Here is a 27,095-nt window from a genome sequence, read left to right as displayed (position 1 = left end):
AGTGAAAACACACAAATATTTTTTCTCAATGTTGTGCATGCCTCAGCAATTGATCTCTCTCAGTGTCTTTTGCCCGATTGTAGGCTGTCTTTATCCAGGTGTCCTTGTATCCCTGTTCCTTGAAGCGGGAGGACAAAGCAGCAGTGTTAGTCTCACATAATGATATGGATGAGCAGTTCCTACAAATTCTCTAGAACTGGCTAATGGGCAGCGTAGGCCTACGTGCTAATCGACATTGTAAGGTCCGCATCACCGAACACACGTCATCCATTCGTAGAAACAATCAGCAGTCTCGTGTCGCCAAGCGCAGAATTCAATCAGGACATTACAACACTCGATCAAGTTCATCGCGATAGAGAAGGTTCACATGCCCCTTAGGCATGATAACTAGTAAAACGATAACGCTTCTTGATCCACTACCTGGACACTGTCTCCCCTAGGGACGTAATGAGGAACTCGATCTCTTTTTGATTTCAAAACATTTAGGCTACTGTATAACGGCCATGTTTTGTTTTGATTTATTTGTATCAATATTGTTTTACCATTGCACAAGTCATGGGAGCATTTCGCTACACCAGCAATAACATCTGCTCAATATTTGTATGCGACCAATAAAATGTTATTTTATTTGATAAAATGGTTTACAAAATATTATGAACACCTGCTCTTCCAATGAAATAGACCAGGGATGTGCAACTGGCTGCATGCGGCCCTTTTGTAGGCCTGCGGATTTTTTTTTTTTTTTTAACTCAGTCGGGGTCTCAACATACAGTTAAGAGTTAGAATAATAGTATACACAAGATGCAATTTCGAAATTTGGTTGTGCATCAGCAGTCACTCAGTTACCCCATGTCAGCTCCGTTTGTTTGATTGTTAAATGAGTCTAGTGGCCAGCTATCTAAACGTGTTGTAAGCACGGTGGAATTACCGACCGGCGTAGGGCACATTGATCATCAGTTAAACATTTACCTCCACACTATGACAAAATGTGTAGAATAGCAGGAAATGAGCTGTTAAACGGCAACATATTCTCTACGGCCAATGGCAACACGTGCAGAATTGCAGGAAATGAACTTTAAAACATATATTTTTTCTCTTCAGCTATCATGAGGGTGGCTGCTAAAATGTTTTGCCCGCAAGGTGGGGAGGGGGTTATGGATGGTGTACACCAGTGGAGGCTGCTGAGGGGATTATGGCTCATAATGATGGCTGGAACAGAGCAAACTGAATAGCATCAAACACCTGGAAACCATGTGATACCATTCCACTGATTCTGCTCTAGTCATTACCATGAGCCCGTCCTCCCAAATGAAGGTGCCACCAACCTCCTGTGATGCAGACCCGCTAGCCACTGCTGCCCCTCATGACGAGTCAAAGTTTCCCATCCTTGACACAGAATCCAGATGAAAGCTATGATCCCTTATTGATGTCACTTGTTAAATCCACTTCAACCAGTGTAGATGAAGGGGAGGAGACAAGTTAGAGAAGGATTTTTAAGCTTTGAGACATAGATTGTGTATGTGTGCCATTCAAAGGGTGAATGGGCAAGACAAGATGCCTTTGAACGGGGTATGGTAGTAGGTGTCAAGAACTGCAATTATGCTGGTTTTTCACACTCAACAGTTTCCTGTGTGTATCAATAATGATCCACCAACCCAAAGGACATCCATCCAACTTGATTTGATGTTGATTTAATAGGATCCCAATTAGCCAACGCCAATGGCGACAGCTAGTCTTACTGGGGTCTGACAGACAATGAAAAAGTCTTTACAGACAAAAGACAATTTCTTTACAGACAAAAGACAACATCTAAAAACATTAACATGTAGTGTGTGTGTGTGTCGATCAGTTACACATACATGTCAGTACATATACACAACCAGTAGAAACTTGACACAATGGTGGGAAGCAGTGGAGTCATGGGCCAGCATCCCTGTAGATCACTTTCAACACCTTGTAGAGTCCATGCCGAGATGAATTGAGGCTGTTCTGAGAGGGGGTGAAACGCACTATTAGGAAGCTGTTCTTAATGTTTTGTACACTCAGTGTATATCATGTCGACCTATGATTCTGTCTAAATGTATTGTCTAATATGTATACCTTTGTAAACATGGTATATAGAAATATATTGTCAACTGTGACTTGATTGCTAACCAGTTGTCTAATTGAAATGACTAATTGTTGCCACCCGTTGTTCACTTGAACTTGTATGAATACAGACTGCAGGAGTTTCCTCACAAAGCACACCCTTGAAAAATACCTAGTCGAAACTTTGGGTGTTTATGAATGAAATGAAAATACTAAGAATATAACTAATATCCTGAGTGTGCTTTCCCCTGTGGATCAGTGGAGGCTGGTGGAAGGAGATATAGGAGGACGGGCTCATTGTAATGGCTGGAATGGTATTAATGGAACGGAGTCCAGTGTGGTTTCCATATTAGCGATGTTTGATACCGTTCAATTCATTCCATTTCTGCCATTAGAATGAGAACATCCTCCAATAGCTCCTCACACCAGCCTCCACTGCGGTGGATATATTTTTTTTGCATTTCTCTCCCACACACCCATCTTGAAATCTAAGGCCTACTTCATTAAAGAGAGACACACTGACCACTTCTTTACTGCCGGGAATGTGTTTGGATTATGACAATATTAACACAGTTATACAATTAATACATGAGCCTAACTTAAGGCTTGGCAAAAATCCATAGTTTGACATGAATTACAATTATTGTTCATTCATACACAGTATAATCATTCTCTGTGTCTCTCTCGTATCTTGGGTACGCCATCACTTGCAACAGGATGACTCTGTACCACAGCACCCCCCTGTGGCAGAAGAGACAGTTGCACCCCCCAGCTGCAGCACCAGTTCAAAGGGATTCACCGTGCCCACCTGCGATGACACACAGCATGACAGACAGCACAGGGTTTCCCTGGAAATCACTAAGAAACACTGCATGCCATATTTACACAACGTCATGGAAGTGCGTTATGGAATAACCTTATATGATAATAACCCCACTATCTTACAAGGTTAGGGTCCATTCCATATAACCTCCAGTCAATTCAGCAATGTATTTGAAGTGAATTACATAGAAATACCATTTAAATAATATGAATCACATTTATTACATTACATATCAAACTCCATGTTGAGTCATATTATGCAACAGCTGTCAGCGACCCTGGATCGGTATCTGTGACTATGCAATATGTTTTTATCTGCCATTAGTTTATCTTTTCACCGTTTGCCTGAAGCTGTAGCTTGTACAAGCTGTACATACTTTCCATACAGTTTATTACGGCATGAAATCATGACCTGGGCCCGTATCTACAAAGCATCTCAGAGGAGGAATGCTTATCTAGGATCAGTTTTTGCCTTTTATGTCATTATAAGATAATATTATATGGACAGATCCTAGATCAGCACTACTACACTGAGATGCTTTGTGGATACAGACCCAGATCTGTTTGCCCTTTGAGTTCACTTGCAACAGAGAGTCTAAAAGGTAGAGATAATAATCATCTAAACTAGAGTTAGGAGCAAACTAAATAAAGTACCTGGTAACTAGCTTTGGGACACAACACCTGTTGTCTCTCAGTAAAGGGTTACCAGTAGCTTTGGGACACAACATCAGTAGTCTGTGTACTGGTTGGACTCCCTGAGTTGTGCCTCGTTCTGGTGGTTGGCGACGGAAAATAACCATTCCACATTATAGCTAACTACACCCCAAAAACCTTCCTGTCAACAAAAGCATAGGTATAATCTCTAGGAACTCTACTTACCAAACATAAAGTGAAATAAGTCCCTCGCTATCAAATAAGCATCAGAATACAACTTTTACCCGAACCGCACCATATTCCTTCCAAGTTTGACCCCTCCCTTCACACAAGACTTCCTCCCACGAAATCTACCACTGTTCACACAGCAGGAATATGATGCGGTTTGGACAAAAGTTGGATTCAGATGTTTATTTGATAGCGAGGGACACATTTCACTTTATGTCTGGTAAGTAGAGTTCCTGGAGATTATACAAATGCTTTTGTTGAAAGGAAACTTTTGTTATTGTTGGTGAAGCCGTCTACAATGTGGTATGGTTCTTGTCCGTCGCCAACCACCAGAACGAGGCACAACTCAGGAAGTTCAACAAACAGACAGACTACTGATGATGTGTCCCAAAGCTACTGGTAACCCTTTACTGAGAGACAACAGGTGTAATGCATTATGATGCGGTTATAATACTGTGTATAAAGCATTGTAAAACTTGTCACGACCAAGGCTAAACTGAACACCCACAGCCGGAAGAATGTGTAGGGAGTATGAAAAGGTTCAAACTGTAGGAAACATAATCAAACCAAATATAGTCCTCAGTGTGTGTGTGTTTTGTGCTTGCGCTAATGTGTGTGTGGTTTCAGTGACCATGAGGGACCATGATAAGAAGACATTGAGACATTCCATTGGCTGACGGGAGGACATGCATTCCTTCCTGGTTAAAGATTCCCAGCAGGACTTTAACGCAGCCTAGTTGTGACTGCAACACATCTGCTTGACCTTGGTGTGTGTGTGTGTCTGCGTGCGTGTGTGCGTGCGTGCGTAGGGGCCAATTTGGAATTCACAGTGGGAAGGTGTCAGTGGATGTGTCATGAACTTTATACACACACATCATGACATTTATACACACACCCTGCAATCACATCTAAAACTCAGAGTATTATGACACATTAGGTGCAATTGTCCCGGTATTGGTACAAACCTTGGGTTTCTTTACACTACATCCAGCAGGTACCCCGGGCGGTTGGAAAGTGAACTCCTCAGCAAACCTGGAGTGGCTGAGGATGCTGGCCACCTCTCCATCCACCTCCATTACCTCATCCACCTGGGACACACACACACACACACACACACACACACACACACACACACACACACACACACACACACACACACACACAGTGTATAACACACTCCCGTGGAAAACACACCGGGCACAGATCTAGGATCAATATGATCCAATATAACTTTATTTGACAAACTGTTACATAGGAAATGTGTTTTCCGCTCTGCTTTCAACTTCCCCATTCAACACAAACATACTCATATTGGAGAGGAGCAAAGCCAAACTCCATTTGGCAGAAAAACTCAAAACAGTATCTTGTACAAACCTTGAATGTGTACTGAGAGTCAAACTCCAGACTCTCCTCAAAACCAGTGATGTTGCCATTGTATATGACCAGAGAGCCTTTGTTAGAGATTTTGGGGATCTTGAAGAGACGGTAGGTGGCAGAGACAAACTTGTAGTCACCTGTAATTCCAGAGGAAATATGAACGTTTTGAACAGTCAATCTTAAAAATCTGGGGTCCCATGTATCAATGCTATAGACCCAGTATGTTATAACAATGTAACCGCTATATGGTAACTTATATGGTCACCGTCTCATGTTTAAGACGAGTTAACACATCTCACCTAGGACGGCCTCCAGTTCCATGTTGTCCACGGTGACGACATTGGCCGTGACCAATCGCGGGGGGCTGAATCCCACCTCCTGAGCCAATCGCACTAGGTCCTCCCACCAAAGCGCTCCGCCTAAACACTCCCCTAACGACAGCATTAACATCTACAGTTCACCTAGGTTATTAACTGTTGATGGTACAACAAATATAAATAGCAGCTAGAACCAGTCTAAAGCAGTGTGAAATGGAGTACAGAAGCTGGTTAGTAGACATACATACCCCACAGGACTTTGTGATTCTTGATCTCATCGGAGAGCCTACTGCTACTATAGACATCACTGAAGTACAGCTCTCCTCCATCCTGACAACCAGAGGAAGTAGCAAACATCTTTAGTATGCAGGCTTAGAAGAAGCGAACGAAAGAACGTGAAAGGAGGATACCTAGTCAGTTGTACAACGACGCGTTCAACTGAAATGTGTCTTCTGCATTTCAATGTTACCAAGCAAGGATTCTCTTTCTTAATTACTTTTCACTGACACGTTTAAGTACAGTAACAGCATTTTACTTCTAAGGACTGGAACATGACATGAACCTCCCTTACAAGCTTGAAAGGGTTCATTGAAGTTTTGTTGGATGTAATTACCTGATTTCTACATGATACAGTAAAGCACACAGTGTACCTTTAGCACGAGGTAAGCATCACTCAATACTTTTCTCTTGTCTGTGGACAAATTCACCACACAGTTGGATCTGTCACACAACAAAAGGGGCAAATAATGAACCCTCACCGTACTCTAATCACTATGATATTACTGTAAAAATGAACTGTAATCTTTCAAGGGTAAACAAACAACCAACAATGGCGGCTTACATGATGATATCGAAGGAGTTCTCCTTGAGTCCAGCCTCCTTTAGAGCCTCGATGTTGCCCTGAACAAAATCCACATTGGGCTTCTCGTATCCAAACTCCTGCGTGTGGTGGTCCACGTACTTTCTGGCAACCTCAAGCTATAAAGAAAGAAAAACGTGTGTTCCCAGGACCGAAATACAGCACTCCAAAACAAGAACAGAAAAAAGGGGAATTTGGCTTGCACATACATACAGTGGCTTGCGAAAGTATTCACTCCCTGGGTATTTTCCTATTTTGTTGCCTTACAACCTTGAATTAAAATTTATTTTTGGGGGGGTTTGTATCATTTGATTTACACAACACTTTGAAGATGCAAAATATTTTTTCATTGTGAAACAAACAAGAAATAAGACAAAAAAACATTGTACAGCCACCTTTTGCAGCAATTACAGCTGCAAGTATCTTGGGGTATGTCTCTATAAGCTTGGTACATCTAGCCACTGGGATTTTTGCCCATTCTTCAAGGCAAAACTGCTCCAGCTCCGGATGGGTTCCACTGGTGTACAGCAATCTTTAAGTCATACCACAGATTCTCAATTGGATTGAGGCCTGGGCTTTGACTACGACATTACAAGACATTTAAATGTTTCCCCTTAAACCACTCGAGTGTTGCTTTAGCAGTATGCTTAAGATCATTGTCTTGCTGAAAGGTGAACCTCCGTCCCAGTCTCAAATCTCTGGAAAACTGAAACAGGTTTCCCTCAAGAATTTCCCTGTATTTAGCGCCATCCATCATTCCTTCAATTCTGACCAGTTTCCCAGTCCCTGCTGATGACAAACATCCCCGCAGCATGATGCTGCCACCACAATGCTTCACTATGGGGATGTTGTTCTCGGGGTGATGAGAGGTGTTGGGTTTGCACCAGATATAGCGTTTTCCTTGATGGCCAAAAAGCTACATTTTTGTCTCATCTGACCAGAGTGCCTTCTTCCATGTATTTGGGGAGTCTCCCAAATGCCTTTTGGCGAACACCAAACGTGTTTGCTTATTTTTTCTTTAAGCAATGGCTTTACTCTGGCCACTCTTCCACCAAGCCCAGCCCTGTGGAGTGCATGGCTTAAAGTGGTCCTATGGACAGATACTCCAATCTCCGCTGTGGAGCTTTGCAGCTCCTTCAGGGTTATCTTTGGTCTCTTTGTTGCCTCTCTGATTAATGCCCTCCTTGCTTGGTCTGTGAGTTTTGGTGAGCGGCCCTCTTTTGGCAGGTTTGTTGTGGTGCCATATTCTGTCCATTTTTTAATAATGGATTTAATGGTGCTCCGTGGGATGTTCAAAGTTTCATATATTTTTTTTTATAACCCAACCCTGATCTGTACTTCTCCAACTTTGTCCCAGGCCTGTTTGGAGAGCTCCTTGGTCTTCATGGTGCCGCTTCCTTGGAGGTGCCCCTTGCTTAGTGGTGTTGCAGACTCTGGGGCCTTTCAGAACAGGTGTATATATACTGAGATCATGTGACAGACCATGTGACACTTAGATTGCACACAGGTGGACTTTAGCTAATTATGTGACTTATGAAGGTAATTGATTGCACCAGATCTTATTTAGGGCCTTCATAGCAAAGGGGGTGAATACATATGCATGCACAACTTTTCCGTTTTACATTTTTTTGAAAAAGTTATTTTTTTCATTTCACTTCACCAATTTGGACTATTTCCATTATATGAAATCCAAATAAAAATCAATTTAAATTACAGGTTGTAATGCAACAAAATAGTAAAAATGCCAAAGGGGATGAATTCTTTTGCAAGGCACTGTAAACAAGCACCACAAAGTGTTGTGTTCAGCAATTGCATTTATGATATTAAAAACATTTTCATTGAATGGTCACCACCACACCACACCGTTGTGTACCTGATCCTCAGTCATGTCGATGCCTGTGACGTGGCCCTTCTCCCCGACCAGTTGGCTGAGCATGTAGCAGTCTCTCCCACTGCCACTGCCCTGGTCCAGCAGCCTGCAGCCCTCCAGACACTCTGGGACCACCAGCCCACACCCATAGTACCTGACAGAACAACAGCAGGTCAAAGGGCTACATGGTAAGTGAATTGAATCAAGTTGAACAGTTATTCATGGATGATTCAATGATCTGACGGATGATGATGGACGATCTTATTCACAACAATCGTACCCTTAACAATCTACAGGCAGACACAGACCGACAGAGACAGAAAGACACACAGACATGCAATCATGTGTGAAAATAACTTCTGTTACCACTGATGTTATCAAAATGTCATTACATTGTAAGTACAATGTCACAACAGTGAACCCACTTGGCTGTGACTTCAGGATGGATCTTCTTCAGAGCCTTGAGGACGAAGGCTGGGATGGCCTGAGACGGGGCTAAGCAGGCATTACTCTTCAGGTCAGACGTTTTCTTCAGGGTCTTCCCATAGTAGTCCTGAGGGAAGGTTAAAAATACCTACAGTATCAAGAGTTGTGATGAAAGTCTTACACATTTTTACTTGGCTGCATCTCATTCCATGATTGTCAATTTCAGGTTAATGTTCAACTTCATTAATTCAACTAGGCTATCAGTAGCCGTAAGCATACTGCCTGGACATACTGTGATGAATGTACAACACATTAGGAACACCTTCCTAATATTGAGTTGCACCCCCTTTTGCCCTCAGAACAGCCTCAATTCATCAGAGCATGGCTCTATAAGGTGTTGAAAGTGTTCCACAGGGATGCTGGCCCATGTTGACTCCAATTCTTCCCACAGTTGTGTCAAGTTGGCTGGATGTCCTTTGAGTTGTGGACCATTCTTGATACACACAGTTGAGCGTGAAAAACCCAGCAGCGTTGCAGTTTTTGACACTCAAACCGGTGCACCTGGTACCTACTACCATACCCCATTCAAACAAACACCCTCTGAACGGCACACAATCCATGTCTCACTTGTATCAAGGCTTAAAAATCATTCTCTAATTTGTCTCCTTCCCTTCATCTACACTGATTGAAGTGGTTTTAACAAGTGACATCAATAAGGGATCATAGCTTTCACCTGGATTCACTTGGTCAGTCTATGTCATGGAAAAAGCAGGTGAGCCTAATGTTTTGTACACTCAGTGTTTAAACCTACTGTACTAGTCAGCAATGGGCTACAAATATATGTAAAATGTACTAACAAAATTCTACTTTAACTTTGTCATACCTTGACATCCACATGAATCACTGAATCAACGAAACAGCATTTCCCACATTCCCTATAAAAATTTAAGACATGCAATTTAGCTATAGTTAAATTAACGGAACGACATTTTCACAACAGAAAAAAACATGGTCAAGACAAACATGTCAAACAAGACCTTGTTACAGTAATCTGCAAGTATATTGTCACGATAGGCCATTGTAACGATGTCGCGATTGTAACGAGTCGTGGAAAACAGTTTGGTCTTTCACTTTGCACAATCTGAAAAATTGTAGCATATGCTGGCTGGATAGTGTGACAACAGAAAGAAATGACACCGCGAGGGCATGGCCAACAAGTTGAACAACACATCTACAACTGACACTCGTGGAAGCTTACCCGTGTTCTTTCTTGCATTCAGCCATTGTGGTCCAAATGTCCCTAATTATTACATAAGTCTAACAAATAAACATTGGAATCAAAGTTAATTTGACATGACCTGTCATAACAAAATGTTAACTTCCTGGTTCTCTGTACCGCCCCCTATCCTTCAAATTAAAAGTCTCTTTCAAAATAAAATGTTAAAACTGTTGTGTTCCGGTCGAATTGGACAGATTTACAAGTTCTCTCTCTCTCTCTGAAAAAAAATGTAGTTAATTTAATCTGATTGTCATAAGATTCCATGACTTTGTCCACACAGGGCATCTGAACACACAAAATACATTTTGATAATTTTCATTACATTTTGGGTGTTTAACTTTTTGGTGTTCACAGTCAAAAATGACCGGTCATTAGAAATAAACGGGTGAAACTACAATCAGTGTATATATTTGAGTTCAGGCACATGCCCATTCATCAGCTGGTCACACTTCCTCTCCCAGATCCCCACATGCATGTGTGTTTGAGCATGCACATGCGCTCACACACCTCACTCCCCTTCTTGGCTTCCATGGCAACCCCCACAAGAACCTTTCACATCTTCCCCCATGCCACACATGTTGGCATTCTCACAAACAATCACAACATTGTTTCAATAATATATAGAACTTTTTTCGCAGCTCTGGCATATAAAGCTTTTTTGAGGCATTGCTCACAATTCATTCTGTGGCAGCACAATGACCAAACGATATACTGTATGTGAGGCTCTTGATCATATCTTTGATCATGACACTGGTGAGGAGAGAGGCCAGGAAACTGACAGTGAAGATGCATTACAGGAGGAAGAGTCAGAAGTTGAAGACAACACAGAATATGATCCAGACCAAGAGACAACCGACGTGGAACAATTCAGTGATGAGGAAGAGGGCCCTGCTGAGGTTGTTGTTCCATTCCGGTCAAAGAATGGGAATTCATCCCCACCTGAGAGGAGAGGTCAGCCGTCAGCTGAAAATGTTATCAGGATGATCCCAGAGCCAACAAGATACGCCATATCCCGGGTTGATGACATAAAATCCTGCTTCGAACTGTTCCTGACAAAGTCAATCAAAACTATAGTGATAAACATGACCAACTTGGAGGGGAGATGCGTTTACAAAGACAACTGGAAGGAGGTAGACCAGACAGACGTCCAAGCATACGTGGGTCTCTTGATCTGGCTGGCATGATCCAGAAACTAATCTACCACCAGTTGATGTGATAAATGGCACAATATGTTTCATCTGAGTATTTGTTATAGTCAAAATAATCCATTCATTAAGCTTTTTATTACTCAAAAACCAGTTGTATGAGCTCAGGTCAAAGAGGCCTACAGGCCATAAATAGCAAATAGAAGTTCAAAACTTGTAATGTTCACAAGAACTTAAGTTGATTAAAAGTTCTAACAACATTAGGTGATAATATACGTATTATAATCAGCTATAATGGGGCGGTCATTTTGGATCGGGAACACAGAATTAACTAACATGAAACGAACACAACAGGAGGGTTAACGGAGCAAATTATGTTACAGAAAGTATCATTTCTTATAGCACTGATTTTCAACTCACCTCGTCCATTTGATTAAAATGCAGCTTTCAAATCATTTATCAATTCAGCACGTGTGGAACACAAACAAAGAACACAACATTACAAAAAAAAGTATTACTGGTTTACATTTATTGAACATGTGTCAATTCCGCTGCTGTAATAAAATGGCTTAGGAACAAAAGCCAGAAAAATGTGCACAACCACCTTACATCCCGTGTGGAAACAGCATAATATCTTTGGCATGATGTCCATTATTCACAATACAATATTATCACATCATTCAATCTGTGCATTGAGTTCCCTGTATCTTCACCTTCACACTCTTTTGATTGATTGGAGATTGAATGTTTCAAGAGTACAACAATTCTATACTCAACAAAACAATAGTAAGTAATTTATTAAAATAAAATATTAATGAATCATTCACTAACTAAAAAAACGAATGATTGTAGACTGACATTTTGCTATGACAGATGTGAAAGTAGCTAGTTTGGTTCATAAATGCGTTGTATGATATTATAATACACAACTTTCCAATATGTCGATCAAAAGCTTTACAATTTCATTACACGAGTTGACAAAGACATCCGTCCAAAATGCAGAATAGTTTACCTTTGTTGTACCACAATTATAGAATATTCTATAAGTTTATACAAAATGCACAATAGGCCTATATGAAGCACTTACGGAAGCTTGGTTCTCGTAACTAAACAACTTTTTTTTTTGTACCCGTTTCTCCTACGGACCTGTAAGTTTCACTAATGCACAATCATTGCGAGCTATCGCAAACATGACCGTTTTTCAGAGATGCACAATTCAATCATGTAATCAATATCTCTGAGAAGAAGAACCAATCACGTCCTAGACACCGATAGAGGCCCATACTGTATGTGGTAAGTGTTGTGTTTTTACCCATGTAGAATTCATCTCAACGACACATTAGAAAACCATCCTTTACAAAACAAATAATAACTGATTCAATGTAAAATAAAAATGAAGGGGGGGAAAAAGACAGGATTCGCAGATAAAAAGTTCTCTGTTTGATTAATTTCTTTGTCTCCATTATTAGAGTTACATATATTTATGTGCAAAATAAAATGATTGTGTCACATGAAATGTGTTAATGCACTTGGGTCTCTGTGACAACAGGGTTGTAGGAGAGTAAAAACCATAAGGCTAAAGGTCTTATGCGAAACAGTAACATTCACACGCAGTGTTTTGCGTCAGGCTCTTCCTGTACAGTATACTCCGAGTCAGTATTCATGTCATAAGAATTCATTCCCCTCGACAACACCCACCAATTGGGGAAAACAAACGTTCTTTCCCCATTGACCCCGACTGTAAAAGAGCCAAAATCTAGACCTACGGTTCGCGATGCTCCCACTTAGGGAAATAGAGCCAGAGAGAAGAGCCCTGTGGCTTCAGGCTATTCGGTGTGGAAGAGTGAGAAATTGTGGGGACCCGGTGTCAAAGTAGGCTACACTTTAGCTACATGTGTGAAAAATATTTTATCACAGGTAAGACATTTAACTTGCTTAGTAGAGTCCGTTTGGAACTCCACTCACTACTTGTAGCATTATAGTTAGTCCGTTTGTTTGTGTTGGCTAGCTTAATGTTCTGGTTCAGGGCTCTCCAACCCAGTTCCTGGAGAGCTACCGTCCTGTAGGTTCACACGAACCCTAATCTAGCACACCTGATTTTAAAAAATGAGCTGTTTATAAACTGAATCAGATTAGTTACAACTGGGGTTGGGAGTGAAAACCTACAGGAGGGTAGCTCTCCAGGAACAGGGTTGGGAGTGAAAACCTACAGGAGGGTAACTCTCCAGGAACAGGGTTGGGAGTGAAAACCTACAGGAGGGTAACTCTCCAGGAACAGGGTTGGGAGTGAAAACCTACAGGAGGGTAACTCTCCAGGAACAGGGTTGGGAGTGAAAACCTACAGGAGGGTAGCTCTCCAGGAACAGGGTTGGGAGTGAAAACCTACAGGAGGGTTGCTCTCCAGGAACAGGGTTGGAGAGTCCTGTTCTGGTTGGTAGCTAGCTAAAACTCACGCACGTGGTTAACATTAGTGCCGTCATGAAAACGAGGGAAGCTCTTACAACATTACATTTTTCTAAGTAGTGAGAACACTCAGGAGCAGGAAAAGTTGAATAGTAATCTTTACACACGTTGTACTTTTCTTAAATGTAGTTTTGTAATTGACTAAAACAAGCAGACAAGAAAATTGCTTTTGGAAGAAGGTCAAGTTTTTGCTGTGAGCCAATGGGGTAACCAAAGTAACTATGGGTTGTTTTCCCCACGGGCAGGCAGGGCCACCACGTTCTATTTCATACCAACTGGGACTATCACATTACATAAGCACACATCGTCGCCATGACGATCCACACTGCACTGCTTGACAATGTTCCTGTACCGCTTCAGTGTATTTGTCCAGGATGTTCCTTCCTGTGAACAGACACAGGAAGTAGCTGCGATGATTTCCACTAGCTTGGTACACTGAGCATAGGAGTTGGCAAGACAGCACAAACTGATCTGGGACCAGGCTAGAGTTGCACCAGTGTGTACTTACACTATACTACAGTCGCACCAAACGTCAGGTCAGCATCCACTGACCAGACTATCAATCTCCTCCAGCTTGCATAAGTCTTAACACGGTCTCCTTTCGCCTCCTCTTGGTAAAGGAAGACAAAGGAGGACATTTATGCAGTCTGTAGGTAGGTTGGTGATAAGCCAAACCTCTCCTCCTGTCTCCTTGTACATTGCAGTTAAGGCCACCATTACAGTATGCCAAAGGGGCTTTAGCTATCATCATCAGGCTTTTAAGTCCAGACTCTGGGATAAAATACAACTTCCTACTCGTCACACACACACACGATCTCAGACAGTCACACACACACACTAAAGTCTTAACTCCCACTCCTGGTTCTCTCTCCCTCCTCGGTGAAGATGTGCTTTAGCTTAGCGTAGCTCAGCCCTGGGGCTCTGTGCTGTTGCCATGGTGAGGGGGCCCCTCAAGCTCATTGATGGTGTGGAGGAGCAGGCACACTGGGGGCTGGGTGGGTTGCGTCATGGCGGGTGGTGGCGGGGAGGTGGACCCTGTCGCCGACCCGCACTCCAACCTACTTTCGGGTCCATCCAGGGCTAGGGCCTGCTCCTCTTCCACTCCCGGAGCGGGGTGACCGCACCCGTCGCAGAAGTCTCCTCCTTCCTGCTCCTCAACCTCCTCCCCCATTAAGCTATCCTTCTCCCTCAGCTCCTTGCCCTCCTGGCTTCCAATACTTGTACTACCACCACGGTCACATACGCACACCTCGATACCCGAGTCACCCGTGAAACGGCGCCGCCGCCCAAGGGCCCCCCGACTATCTTTGTCCTCCTGGGCACCGCTCTCGGGCCCCCCTAGGTCCCCGAGTAACAGAGGCTCCTTGCAACTCTTCGCTGGGCCTCTAGGCTCCTCTGTAGAGGCCTCCTGGGGCCCTAGCCCTGGTCCACCATCCCGGGGCCCTAGCCCTGATCCACCATCCTGTGGCTCCTGAGGCTTATTGTCTGCCTTGTGTCTGTTGTAGCCAATGGTGGGAGCCCCAATGCGGTGGGGCTCTTCCAGGCTGGGCCTGGAGCAGAGGGTGTCGGACACTGGGGGGACCGGAGTGGTCTGGATGGCCGGGCAGTGTCCCAGTCCCAGGCCGTCCTGTGGGTCCGTGGGCAGGGGGCTGACTGTATGGAAGACACTGTAGGGAGGGGGAGGGGTGGGAGGGCGGTTCACCACCTCCTCATAGTCAGGTAGGAGGGAATTTGGAAGAAACCCTAGAAGTGAAGAAGAGAGGGACACATAAAGGACAGTTAGGATTAACTGAAAATGATTGCAAGGAAAACATGTTGCAACGTTGGCATTGAACCAAGACCCGGTGGTTAAGGTTTCTTGCAATCTGGGGCATGAAACAGGGCTGTGTTTCATCCCACACCAAAACAAAACCGCAACTCCTAGTTCAAACAAAGGACTGGAGTTGAGTCAGTTTAGTCACTGCCTGACAGCGCTACCTTCTCAGTTTGATGCAATAATTGCCATTGAGAAATATCCCCCTTAGCTGAGAGGGATAACCACAAAAAAATCACCCAAGGTGCAATGTTTGAGTAAGCTTCAGCACTGGGGAATAACAATGCAATGTAGTCAGACAGAAAGGCAGAAGGAGAGAACTCCTGAGACTGAAGTTGAGTATGTATGAAGCTTTAGTGCTCTCGTGTTCCATTGCGCCACGGTAACGATAGGACTGAAATAGAAGGGCATTGCGCAATAATGTCATGTTGTTGACTACTACCAGCATAACGCTGTGCATCTGTGCAGCTCCTCCTTAGCTGTATCACACCATGCCATGGTTAATACGGGCAGCACACCGTGCAATAACGCAATATGATGGTAACGGCATCAATGATGGACGACCACGAGTCTGACGCTGCGTACAGAACACGGCGCTCTCTCGCGTTGTGGGTGTCGCGCCGTGCCACACGGGAGCTCTGATAGGCGGGACTCTTACTGAAGTAGAACGGAAGGGAGGTGTAGTTGTGCGCCTCGCGGTAGGCGATGAGGTTGATCTCGTGCTGGCGCTGCTGCTGCTGCAGCCGGTGCTTGGTGCGCCGGTGGTGACACACGCAGCAGCAGCTCAGGATGATGATGATGACCCACACCAGCCAGAACCCTGCCGGAGACAGAGACACAGTAGAAAGACTGTGAAACATAGACATATGTTAATACGTGTTATTCATATCTCTATGGTGAAACTACTGTAAAAGTACTGCTGAATGGAAGGAGTGATAAATTGTTTTTGAAAGCAGAGGGCTACAGTACATTACTACTGTAAAAATCTAGTGCCTGTACTGTGAATGCCAGTAGTGACAAATTACTAGTGAATGCAATAGAGAGATATAGTGCACCACTACATGCTAACAACGTGGAGGCAGAGCCATAGATATTGGCCAACAACCCTCCAGGTTTGTTCTAAACATTATTCCATAGCAAAGATGTAACTGCATTGGAATTTTTGGTACCAACAGTGTACCATGGTGTCGATTGGTATTCTACATCCCAATCTGAGTTCACAGTCCATGTTGTAGCTCATTCATCATGGCAACAAGAGATATGCAGAGGACCTAACTCCTGAGATGGGGGAGGAGGAAGTGATATGCAGAGGACCTATCACTTCCTCCTCCCCCATCTCAGGAGTTAGGTCCTCTGCATATCACTTCCTCCTCCTCCACCCCAGGAGTTAGGTCCTCTGCATATCACTTCCTCCTCCTCCCCCATCCCAGGAGTTAGGTCCTATGCATAAGTCCTGGGATGGGGGAGGAGGAGGAGGAAGTGATATGCAGAGAACCTAACTCCTGGGATGGGGGAGGAGGAGGAGGAAGTGATATGCAGAGGACCTAACTCTTGGGATGGGGAGGAGGAAGTGATATGCAGAGGACCTAACTCCTGGGATGGAGGAGGAGGAAGTAATATGCAGAGGACCTAACTCCTGGGATGGGGGAGGAGGATGAGGAAGTGATATGCAGAGGACCTAACTCCTGGGATGGGGAGGAAGGTCCTAGTACAGTAAATAAGCTTTAAACGAGTGTCAGAACTGACCTGTCTTTTTGAAAAATGTGGGGTGTGCATTCAGAACATGTACTGTATGTTCAATACATGCATGTTCACATGCAGTGGTTTAAAGTACTTAAGTATAACTACCCCAAAAACTACTTAAGTAGTACTTTAAAGTATCTGTACTTTACTTTTACTCCACTACATTCGTAAAGAAAATATATTTTTTCTCCATACATTTTTCCTGACACCCAAAAGTACTTGTTACATTTGGAATGCTTAGCAGGACAGGAATATGGTCCAATTCACACACTTATCAAGAGAACATCCCTGGTCATCCCTACTGCCTCTGATCTGGTGGACTCACTAAACACACATACTTCATTTGTAAATGATGTCTGAGTGTTAGAGTGTGTCACTGATTAACCCTAAATAATTTTTTAAAAGACAAATTGTGCCATCTGGTTTGCATAATATAAGGAATGTGAAATGATTTATACTTTTACTTTTGATACTTAAGTATATTTACAACCAAATACTTTTACTTTTACTCAAGTAGATTTTACTGGGTGACTTTCACTTGAGTCATTTTCTATTAAGATATCTTTACTTTTACTCAAGTATGACAATTGGGTACTTTCTCCACCACTGTTCACGTGTACAGGTGAATGTGAGGGTGCACTGCTAGATGACTAAAATGCATTTCAGAGCAGGGAATGAGAGCGAGAGCGAGTCCTTACACCAGAGTTCATAGTAGTGACTGCAGCACCGTGACTCCTCACAGCAGTGTCCTGATTCACAGACGTAGCTCTGGTTGTTCAGCCCCTCACAGTGCAGTAGGCTCTGGAAGACAAGAAGAGACAAGTCAATAACAGGAGTGTAAAACCGGATATCCACCACCTCAATCAGTTTCTACTTTCCAAGGGGACAGCAGGAATAGCCATTGATAAAGAATGAACTAAAAACCAGAAACCAGACAAAGAAGACAGCTAAGGAAGCCTCTAATCAAAAACTGCTTCAGATTGTATATTGATTTATGAGGCAACCCCTACCAGACTACACGTTATCTTCAAGATCAGATTATGGATTAAATCCTGAGGAGAAATGTTAGCCAAGGTTTTCTATACCCGTTTCCTTTCCAGCTGGAGAGGCATAGCGGTCCAAAATTCCTAAATCCCAAGGAACGCAAGTCCTTTCAACTCAAGGGTCGTTATCCTTCCAGTCCACAGAATAAAAAAGTGAAAGAGCATACACACACACCAAGCAAAATAGGGGACAAGGATTGCTCTAAGGAAATGTCCAAGCGGCAGTGGAGTGTGAGCTGCCAGCCAGAGTAGAGGACTGCATGGTAATGAAGAGTGGAGCACCCTCTGTATTCAAAACGGCAGGCAGTGTGTGTGTCCGAGTGAGGACAGTCATAACACAGGAATAGTGAAACCCAGCCACAGATCAACTTCACACACACACTAGCCAATGCGTTTCCACTAGGCAAGCTTGGAGCATTTCTGCAGTGTATCTTTTTAACAACCTCCCACAAATTGTTTACACCATACAACTACATTGTATGATATGACATAAGCCCATCACAAAAAAAAAAAAATGCAGAGAAACTAGACTACTGTTTGGTTTGGAGGACATTTCCAGTTCTGAAATAACTTGCACTGAGGAGATTACACAATAGTCTCAGGTCAGAGACCTTTGGCTTTAGAGGAGATCAAGAACTCCCTGGCTCCCAGCCTCGGGGCTGTTGTCGAGAACCAAAGTGCAAAGATATAACCCTTAGGCGTATGACCTATACTGTATGACGTGATGTTTTTGTTACTTGTGGTTGTATTTGTGCTAGGATGTTGGATCCAGTCCAGCTAGCACGATAGGCTAGGCCTAGAAACAAAAACTAAAGCTAAATCCATTTAAGAATACTATTTGGACAACAAATTGCCTAAGCCTAGGTTAAGATGAAAAAGCCAAGGTTAAAGAGATGAAAAAGCCTAGGTTAAGAGATTAAGAGTTACGTTTTTTTGGGCGTCTGAATTTTCTATCGCCTAGGAGACGTATCAGACAAGACATTGAGACATTGACCCAACAAAGAATCTGGACAGACAAGATTCCTCAGTCTCTCAGCCTTCGACAATAGGCTGCTGCAGGATGGAACAACCGTCCCTTCTCGTACTACAGTAGAAGATTAGGGATGGGTGGATTGTGTTACTAACTCTGCCAGAGCCTACAGGCATAATAGAGATTAATTAAACGTAATACCGACCATAATGAGAAGCTGCTGAAACAACCAGACATACAAGAACAGTCCGGCGTCACTGCTTGACTATCAGAACATTTTTTTCCTTTTGGACAGCTGCTAAAAAGTAGCTAAGTGGATTCTTGACCGTGTGCATATAATACAGCATGGGATCTGGCATGAATATGCACAAAGCCTGCCATACTGACAGACTATTGATGCTGTATACTAGTGTCTAAACAAAATTATTTATGGAGGATCTCTACCTTTTCATCCAAAGCATGCTAGTTTCAAATTCTTAGTAGGCCCATCGCTAAAAACTACAAAATGTCTTGAATGAAAAAGATCCAACTGCATCCTTCTTAGGCCTGCAATAGAATCATGGATTGCTCACGTAAGTTACATGACAGACAAAGAAGTCTCAACCAGCAAAGCATTCTTTTGCAGTCTGATATATTGCATACAGGGTTTGCTACTGCGACCAAAACAATTGGAGATTTTTTTTTACCTGGTAACGTTAGTATTAGGTTCACTATAAGCTTTTTTTATCATCATGATTTATTCAAACAGTAAATGTGCAATTGACAAAAAATATAACAACTTTCTGAGGAGGCAACAATGGCACAGGAATGCCCCAGTCTGTGTGTCAGGGCTTGACATACAGGGGAGGTTGAGGAAGCCCTCGTCAGTGGCTTGCTTGGGCCAGTGATTCTTTTTTTATAAATGCTATTATATATTTTAAAAAATTTAAAGATGGATTTCCGAAGCTGTTTGTTTGATATGTTGATTATTTACCACACACACGCTGCACACATATAGCCCATAGATAATCTATTGGGCAGAGAGCTTGCGGAGCTCTCTGGTCGTGGCGTGGACCGAAGACCGACAGCGGTAGGAAAGCAGTAAGAAAGTTGTTCCAAGTTATGATATCTAACAGTAAATGCTAAGGCAAGAATGGGTATGCAAACCAGGCATTCAAAAAGTTCAAAGTCTTGGTTGAATACTTGCAATTCAGTCACCATGTGCAATTCAGTCACCATGGAATAGCCTGCCTTTAAAAAACTCTGACATTTCCTCTAGAGCAAGGCTATCCAACCCTGTACCTGGAGAGCTACTCTCATATAGGTTTTCACTCCAACCCTGTTCCTGGAGAGCTACCCTCCTGTATGTTTTCGCTCCAATTCCAGGTAACTCACCGGATTCAGTTAATCAACCAGCTAATTATTCCAATCAGGTGCACTAGATTAGGGTTGGAGCTAAAATCTACAGTAGCTCTCCGGGAACAGAGTTGGAGTGAAAATCTACAGTAGCTCTCCAGGAACAGAGTTGGAGTCAAAATCTACAGTAGCTCTCCAGGAACAGAGTTGGAGTGAAAATCTACAGTAGCTCTCCAGGAACAGAGTTGGAGAGCCCTACGTCTATGCTCTTCGGACCTTGAAAAGTAATTGAAGTTATGGTAGTTGATTTAAGCCAGACTTCATTAGCGTGTGTGTCTGGAACATGTCTATTTAGTCAGGCAAAACCCACATTATTTTGACATATTTTAGAAGGTCAAAATAATCCAAATGTCAATGAATAAGGCCTTTAAATAAATAAATAATTCTTAAAAAAGTGGTAATGCACACTTTTTTGCATAGATTTTTTTCTACACGCTATTACAACAATTAAATAAGTTCTTCACATTTCTTATTTAAAGATGCACTACGTAGAAATCACTCTGGCATGTCCTGGTTGCTAAAATTCTAATAGTTCACCTAAATTCAGTTTATGTGACATAAGTATAGTGTAGAGAATCATTGTACAATCTAAACCATTGTGAAAAATATTTTCCATAACCAAAAATATAGTATTTTCAGCTGTTTCAAGCTGGTGTACAAAACTGAAAGTAAAAGACGCAAGAACAAAACTTAAAACGGGAAGCAAAGAAATAGCGCACATAGAACCGATCTACCGCTTCTTAGACTTGCTTTCAATGAGGGATATTTAACTCATATTTCTATGCGAATTTGGTCTGGTCACCCAAATAGTTACATATTGCAGCTTTATGTGCTTGGAAAAGTCCTTGAATTAGTCTGTATGAACCCTGTATAGGCTACTTGCTCAGGCCGCAAATTAATAATAAAAATCAGCTGCATTGAAATTATGCACTTAACATTCAATTTCCTGTCAGATCTTGACCCGTATCGGTATTTCTCTAATTTGGGTCAGTAGCTTTCAGTTGGCATTGGCCCGGTGTTCCACTGGCAAAATTGACCTGAATGTCGAGCCCTGCTGTGTGTGGTATGTGTAGGACCTATATGTCTACCACTTTAGTAGCCGTTAGCGTTGCTAATGATGCCCTTACTGTTTTCAGGTAGATGGAAAGACAATTAAAAGCTAACTACAAAAAGTAGCCTATGCCTTCTTGGTTGAATCATGATTATTTGCATCAATCCAGTGGCCATTTGTTTTGAAAACAACATCACAAGTGCGCTGCAGAAACACAGCTAGCCAAACAACTGTCTGGCTGGTAAGCACAGCTAGCCACACAGCTAGCCAAACAACTGTCTGGCTGGTAAGCACAGCTAGCCACACAGCTAGCCAAACAACTGTCTGGCTGGTAAGCACAGCTAGCCACACAGCTAGCCAAACAACTGTCTGGCTGGTAAGCACAGCTAGCCACACAGCTAGCCAAACAACTGTCTGGCTGGTAAGCACAGCTAGCCACACAGCTAGCCACACAGCTAGCCACACAGCTAGCCAAACAACTGTCTGGCTGGTAAGCACAGCTAGCCACACAGCTAGCCAAACAACTGTCTGGCTGGTAAGCACAGCTAGCCACACAGCTAGCCAAACAACTGTCTGGCTGGTAAGCACAGCTAGCCACACAGCTAGCCAAACAACTGTCTGGCTGGTAAGCACAGCTAGCCACACAGCTAGCCAAACAACTGTCTGGCTGGTAAGCACAGCTAGCCACACAGCTAGCCAAACAACTGTCTGGCTGGTAAGCACAGCTAGCCACACAGCTAGCCAAACAATTGTCTGGCTGGTAAGCACCTGAATAAAAGGGTAACTACACAAAAATAAAAATTTCACAAATTCTCTCAACAATGGTCCGCAAATATGTTTTAAGAATTGTTGGGGATTTTGAACATCAAATGTATATATTTTTTTGGCCACAATATAGTTTTGGTACAGTATCAAGTATCGTTTTTCCAAATTCTGCCCTCTAGATGATTTCACAGAACACATGCCACTTTGAAATCTGCAATAAATGCATTTAGCATTTTATTTTAAGTCTCTTTTCTTTGCTGTTACAGTAAATCTATCTACATCAAAGAACATGGGCATACTAATTTGAAAGATGACTAGTCATTTTTAGCCTGGTTCTGTACAGAACGCAGTCATTATGGGACACCGGCCAGGTCATTGGCCATTATCTTTTTTTCATTAAAAGTTGTGTGACTAAATCGTGTGCTGGTGCCACCAACTGGAAAAAGTGGTAGCTGAAAAAGTTAGTATAGAACCCTGGCATAGTATAGAACCCTGGCATAGTTCACTTCCTTTTTTGCAGATTCAATACTGACACAGAGCTGACTGGCAAGGGGAATTTTCAGCAACAGTGTTCTAGAAGAAAGTTCAAGGTTGGACAGTTCGTGCTGAACAGAACAGTGGTTACAACAAAAACAACATTCTCGCCCACCACACACATTCAGCACTAGTTTTCAAAGGGAAAAGAGGACGTGCTCAGAGAACTAGCCTATTTGTGGTTGATGGTTCGCCACCAATACTCCCACGTGAAGAGTAACCACCTTGCAAGAGATCTGAAGTCTTGTCTTTGCAGACAGATATTAGGCTATGCGTCTAAGCTGTAGCACAGGGGGCTAATGCAGTCTTGAAATGCAATGTACGGACAACCTGGGTTTGATACCTGGTCAGTTTGGGAGTTTGAAAAATGAGGGTGATTGATGTAGGCCTAGGCCAAAACCAAGTAGGACAATGCAATCAATGTATTGTCACTCAATATTTCTCTCAAACAGAACTTGACAAATCCAGAGGTTAAACAAGACATTGGGATTAACATTGGCTCCTCCACTCAGCAACTGGTGACCATGTTCAGTCACCCAGAACTAAGGCAAGATGCCAGATACAAAATGAAAGTCTCCTTCCTAGAAATAAAGAAAAACATTGTTAAATGAACTTTAGACTTGTGGGTGATTCCTCACAAAACAGGACCATGATTTTTGAGATTTTCACAAAATGTTATTCATAGAAGGGTCCTTTAGAGGAAGGATTGTTGACATAGATGACTATACAAAACATTAAGAACACTCTCCATGACCGACTGACCAGGTGAAAGCTATGATCTCTTATTGATGCCACTTGTTAAATCCACTTAAAAATCAGTGTAGATAAAAATGGGAAGAGACGGGTTGAAGGACTTTTAAGCCTGGAGACATTTGAGACATGGATTGTGTTTGTGTGCCATTCAGAGGGTGAACGGGCAAGACAAAGGATTTAAGTGCCTTTGAACGTGGTGTGGTAGTAGGTGCCAGGCGCACCGGTTTGTGTCAAGAACTGCAACACTGCTGCATTTTTTCTCACTCAAAAGTTTCCTGTGTGTATCAAGAAGGACATCGAGCCAACTTGACAACTGTGGGAAGCATTGGAGTCAACATGGGCCAGCATCCCTGTGGAAAGATTTTGACACCTTGTAGAGTCCATGCCCAGACGAACTGAGGCTGTTCTGAGGGAAAAGGAGGGGGGTGCACAACTCAATATTAGGAAGGTGTTATTCATATTTTGTACCATCAGTGTATATTTGACATTTTTATCTTAAACATGTGACATTTTGGCATTACCCAGGCCTTCTTTAAGACTCCATAATGTTTATTCTGCACTACAAAGGAAAAATTGGTGTCAAAGCTTTACCGCCTGCTCTGTAATATGAGTGGTACTTTAATTAAAATACACATTATATGAATACTGAAAAATATAAACATGAATATTTAATATTTTGGGGGTCGAATGCCAGTTGTGAGAATTACCCAAAAGGAGTGCTGTGATTGGCTTCTATATCAATTTCTTTGTCTAAAAAAAATGGGCCACAACTTAAATAACTTTACTTGTAGTAATAATGATCTGAACCTTTTGCAGGGATATCTGTCATTATCTAATAATAAAATGCATACAATGCTCTTGTATATGAGGGGGGGGGGGCTTTGTGTGTCATGACATGGACTGAATTTAAGCCAGGTTCAAAACAACTAGGAACTCTAAAATGTCCAACTTCAGTGTCTTCAAGACGAATGGGAAAAAAAGAAAAAAAAGAACTTCAACTGACAAAAATCTTTTTGAATGGTCATCCAACTTGGCATCTTTCTAGAGCTCCGACCTGAAGATCACTGACGTCATGATTTGACCTCGTTTTTCCCCCAGCATTTCCAGAGCAGAGCAGGTTAGCGTTTTTCGATATGAATCTTGTTCTGGAGGCAGCTCTGCAGTGGTAACTAGCTGGCGTAGCCACAAAGTCATACACATTTTTGTTCTCATGAATTTTAACAATTTTGACTTTGCAGATGGCCCATCTAGCAGGAAATAGCTCAATTCTGCCTCATCCCAATAAACGTCAACCTGCGAATTAAGACCAGCGATAGCTAATCTGTTTCACTGATAACCTCTTGTATCAATGATGAATCCCCGTCAACAACTTTAGTCTACTCCATAACAAAGTGAATTACAGTACAGACAGGTTGGTTATTTAGCAACAAAATCGACGCGTGCGCAACTATTGGGGCATGTTTATTGGAAAAGAAATGCATTTGCACAATGAGTACTTGTCTCAAATACATCGTTACAGTTGTTAGTGGGTGTGTGTGTACGTGCGTGCATACATACGGATATGTGTAAGCGAGTGCTGTTTTTTTTTGCCTTGTCTTTGTTGTTGTATCTCTTAATATGGGTGAAAATTGTGAAACTCCAATAAAAATACTGTTACAAAAAAAAAAAAACACCTGAAAACAAGACACGACATAATGAGAATAACACTAGCTGAAACGAGACAATCACGATTCCCTTCATTGCAGTTTCTTGTGATTGGGTGGATTCGATTATGCTGAGCCGCGGGGCACCGGTCTATGGCCGGTGACGTGAACGGTGAGGGAATAGCTCCTTTCTCAAATGGAATAGTAATCTGCGCTGCTCGGTCATGGTGAATCGTCCAGAAACATACACCTCTTTCCCAGAAAATGTTTCAACTTTCAAACTAGTTTTCATTGGGAAGGCAGATAAAAAAAATATGAATCAAAAGCGAACACTTCGGCATGTTAAAACGCAATAATTACGCCGTTTATTTGAGCCGACTTCAGAGTGGGCTTTGACTGGAGCACCTGGCTCATGCTCGGGAGGCAGCCCGATTCTAAAACCAATACAATCAACTTTCACATTATGCAAAACACGCCTATCCGTGCCAGATTAACCGAATCCCCTCATTGTTACAAGCTAGCTGGCTGTTCAGAATCATAACGCACAGATTCCGGTCACATCGATGCACGCGCATCATTTTCGTTACAACAGCCAACCCGTTTATAAACAACAATCAGCTAATCATTGTTTTTAATAAGACAGCTACTGACTTGTTGGCTAGTAGGATAATGCTGTGCTAGTACGTGGCGAGATATTTGATAACTGTCAACCATTTGATTAGACAGCTGTCAATGGGTGCGGCTAGAAAAGTTTGCTTAACACTGAGGTTATTATAAGGTTAGTGACTAACAGTAGCCAACGTTAGTTACTAAAACAGCACATACTTTGTCGATTTCCGTCAACGCTAGCTAGCAATATGGCTAAGTGCCTGTCATGCCAACTAAATAGCTAGCAAGTAAGCTAAAGCTAGCTACAGCGGTCGAACTTAGAAGTTATACCCAATCGAGACTAGTTAGCCAGCAAACTTGTAGGAAAACAGCTGGCCAAATGAATAACTTAGCTACCTAACAAAGTAGCAAGCCGTATATGCAATTTTACTAGCTACCCAAATAAACAACATGCACGACCCGAACCAAAAACAAATCCTGGCAGACTTGAGTCAATCTTACCTCGTCTAATGTCGCGTCGGAGGGGCTGACAGCGACAACGTGCAAAAACAATCCCATTTTAAGACCCACACCTAAAATCTCGTTCATTCCTCCGACCGGACTCGTGTAAAAACATAAGCGTAGACGTTTGTTGTTCACTTCACAAATTTGAGCGAAATGTCAAACTAGTTTACGGCTCTACTGGAGGCACTGAAAGACCACGCATGCGCGGCCTCCTTGCTACGGCGTAATTTGATATTTCAAGGAGGCACATTGGGCGAATTCGATTAATCTGGCCCGGGGTACATCGAGTGTAGAACTCGAATACTAGAATGGTTTGAACCTTTTTGCGATCAGCCATGTTGGTCAGGGAGTTGTACAACCATGGTTTGGTTTGCCAGTGCTGTGATAAGATATTGTGTAAAACAATGAATGTGAAGAATTTGCACTGTATGTGTCAGCCAGACAGTTTTAGAGGAATGATTCCATAAATGTAGCAAATTAACTGCCAATATGCCAACGTTCCATTTAAATAATGCAGTCAATCCACAGCCATACTCTGGCTCAAATCAGTTGATAGGACTTAGATAAGTTGTAAACGCAACAATTACTAATATTGCATCATATAATAGCACTCACAGCTTTCCAAGAAAACAAAATCAGACATTTATAGTCTATTTACATATATTTGAAGTGAAAGCGGGAGGGAGCAGCAGCCTTCTCAAATGAACAGTAAAGTTGATTGCACTTGTTTTGAAACTGGGCTGT

General features: G+C 42.6%; 2 protein-coding genes across 8 annotated transcripts; both read right to left on the bottom strand.

Annotated features, from left to right (window-relative positions):
- Positions 1-1,675: 1,675 nt before the first annotated feature.
- On the bottom strand, positions 1,676-10,056 carry LOC115147246 (arsenite methyltransferase). 6 transcript variants are annotated; one of them, XM_029689375.1, is made up of 12 exons: positions 9,900-10,055; positions 9,525-9,576; positions 8,608-8,768; positions 8,219-8,369; positions 6,328-6,464; positions 6,137-6,206; positions 5,735-5,816; positions 5,469-5,600; positions 5,167-5,306; positions 4,758-4,880; positions 2,746-2,896; positions 1,676-1,989 (listed from the first exon to the last, which is right to left on the bottom strand). In XM_029689375.1, the coding sequence occupies exons 1-11, from the start codon at positions 9,923-9,925 to the stop codon at positions 2,792-2,794; spliced, it is 1,179 nt and encodes a 392-aa protein (XP_029545235.1). In that variant the 5' UTR covers positions 9,926-10,055; the 3' UTR covers positions 1,676-1,989; positions 2,746-2,791. The 6 variants fall into 6 exon arrangements, with proteins under 6 accessions (XP_029545235.1, XP_029545237.1, XP_029545234.1 ...); XM_029689377.1 differs by lacking the exon at positions 2,746-2,896 and having other exon boundaries at positions 9,900-10,056; XM_029689374.1 differs by having other exon boundaries at positions 1,676-2,896.
- Positions 10,057-13,639: 3,583 nt separating this feature from the next.
- LOC115147245 (WW domain binding protein 1-like) lies at positions 13,640-26,570 on the bottom strand. 2 transcript variants are annotated; one of them, XM_029689372.1, is made up of 4 exons: positions 26,349-26,570; positions 17,783-17,885; positions 16,000-16,161; positions 13,640-15,271 (listed from the first exon to the last, which is right to left on the bottom strand). In XM_029689372.1, the coding sequence occupies exons 1-4, from the start codon at positions 26,433-26,435 to the stop codon at positions 14,436-14,438; spliced, it is 1,188 nt and encodes a 395-aa protein (XP_029545232.1). In that variant the 5' UTR covers positions 26,436-26,570; the 3' UTR covers positions 13,640-14,435. The 2 variants fall into 2 exon arrangements, with proteins under 2 accessions (XP_029545232.1, XP_029545233.1); XM_029689373.1 differs by lacking the exon at positions 26,349-26,570 and adding an exon at positions 18,170-18,369.
- Positions 26,571-27,095: the final 525 nt, after the last annotated feature.

This window comes from Salmo trutta, chromosome 14, assembly GCF_901001165.1.
Source record: "Salmo trutta chromosome 14, fSalTru1.1, whole genome shotgun sequence".
In the NCBI taxonomy this organism is placed as follows: domain Eukaryota; kingdom Metazoa; phylum Chordata; class Actinopteri; order Salmoniformes; family Salmonidae; genus Salmo; species Salmo trutta.
Note: the sequence above shows the minus strand (reverse complement) of the source record. Positions and strands in the feature narration are given on the sequence as shown.